Here is a 2,058-nt window from a genome sequence, read left to right as displayed (position 1 = left end):
AACAAACTAATAATAACATTTAATATTAAATAATAATAATAATAATAATAATTAACAATAATAATAATAATAATAATAACAATAATTAACAATAATAATAATAATAATAATAATAATAACAATAACAACAACAACAACAATAATAATAATAATAATAATAATAATAATAATAATAATAATAATAATAATAATAATAATAATAATAATAACAACAATAATAATAATAATAATAATAACAATTACCAATAATAAAAACATTTTAAATGACTTTACTCTTTAATCCTTTATAACAATGCAAAAAGAAATACAAAAAATGTAATTTAAAAAATCTAATTTCTTATAAAATGCATAATACAGGACTGATATCATGCAGATAATAGTAATATGCACAATATTTATTAAAGCAATAATAAAAAAGCACAACACACTTGATGTATAACAAAACTGTCTTTTAATGGTTCATACATTCATACTTTTATAAAATACTATATATATTAAAATCAAAGCAGAATAATTACAGTGGCATGATTTAGTTAAGAACTCTACATGTGTGAATATTATAAATTAAACCGTGGTTTATTCTGACAGCGACTGATAAAAATACACCGTTTACACTGCAATAAATGCGCTTCTTACTTGAGGTTTTTGTCTTGTTTCTAGTCCAAATATCGAACAATTCCTAAATCAAGAAGCATTTTCTAGACAAGCAACACATCTAGTCTTGTTTTAAGAAATAATGAGTCAAAATGAACTGAGTTTTTATCTGAAACGAGCTAAACAATCAGCCAGATGAAGCTTGTTTTTCAGTTTGACATCCGATTATTTCCCTTACAGATTATTTAGCTTGTTTTAATGAAAAACTCACTTCATTTTGACTCATTATTTCTAAAAACGATGTTTAGTAACGCTTTAAATTAATGCTGCAGTAGTTAAAGCATCTACTTAACATGAATAAACTATTACACTGAGGAAAATAAAGCTTAAATGACTTCAACAACTTCTCACACCTAAAAGAATGAAGTTTCCCCAACTTATTTATTACTAAAAACTGTAATAAATGAAGCAGAAACTAACCCAAGTAGCTGGAGTAATGAGTTTTCACTTTTAACAGTGTGGTAATGCATTTAATGCAGTATTTATTTACATTTGTTAACACTAGCTAATGTTAAGTTAAATAAGGTTAGCTGATGTTAACTCACGGTGCATTAACTAATGTTAACAAGCTTCAGATGTGAATAATGCATTAGTAAATGTTCAATTATGATTAATAAATGCTTAGTAAGATATTTCATACCTAATGTTGGTAAATACATTAAATATTGGCCAATTCTTCTAAAGTGTTAGCAAATATATTTCACTAGTCCAGAAAATGCTTCTTGATTTTAAGATATTTGGACTAAAATCAAGACAAAAACACACACTGAAGCATTATTTACAGTGTCTCTTAATGGGTTTGGTCTGGCGTGATGCAATGATAACATCCCTGTGTTTCCATCATCTGTGTGAGTGTGTAAAAGCGTACAGTAAAGTCTTCATAAAGTCCAGAGTGTGTATGCGGTGGTAAAGCTGAGCGCCAGCAGAAACGACAGCAGAAGCAGAAGGACTTTCTGCGTCCACAAGCACCAGTCCAGCTTCTGCTCCAGTGCAGCGTTGGTGGCCAGAACTCGCATCAACTGCAGGACAAACACACACACAATATATCATCATACACTCTGCATTCAGCAGGACATAATACCAGCACAACAGTAATATGAACAGATTTTACAACATGTATAGCTCTTGTACATTTTCTATCATGAATAATATAAGCTTCTTGGCATTGGTCAGGGCCCTAAGCGGCTGCTTACCTCGCTTATTGGATAAGTTCACCCCTGTATGTTCCTAATCCATGCACACAGTCAATAGACTTATAAGAATTATAATAATAATAATAATAATAATAATAATAATAATAATGGTGACACAGTGGTACAGTAGGTAGTGCTGTCGCCTCACAACAAGAAGGTCGCTGGTTCGAGCCTCGGCTGGGTCAGTTGGTGTTTCTGTGTGGAGTTTGCA

The 2,058-nt window shown here is 30.0% G+C and overlaps 1 protein-coding gene across 1 annotated transcript in view; it reads right to left on the bottom strand.

Moving 5' to 3' along the window:
• Positions 1 to 434: 434 nt before the first annotated feature.
• mospd2 (motile sperm domain containing 2) overlaps positions 435 to 2,058 on the bottom strand; it is a 57,871-nt gene continuing 56,247 nt past the window's right edge. The window contains exon 15 of the mRNA XM_056466001.1: positions 435 to 1,673. Within this exon, the coding sequence (XP_056321976.1) occupies positions 1,533 to 1,673 (141 nt within the window). The 3' untranslated portion in view covers positions 435 to 1,532. The remainder of the gene's footprint in view (positions 1,674 to 2,058) is intronic.

The sequence above is a fragment of the Danio aesculapii genome, chromosome 9 (assembly GCF_903798145.1).
Source record: "Danio aesculapii chromosome 9, fDanAes4.1, whole genome shotgun sequence".
Classification (NCBI taxonomy): domain Eukaryota; kingdom Metazoa; phylum Chordata; class Actinopteri; order Cypriniformes; family Danionidae; genus Danio; species Danio aesculapii.
This window is presented reverse-complemented; position numbering and strand designations above follow the sequence as displayed.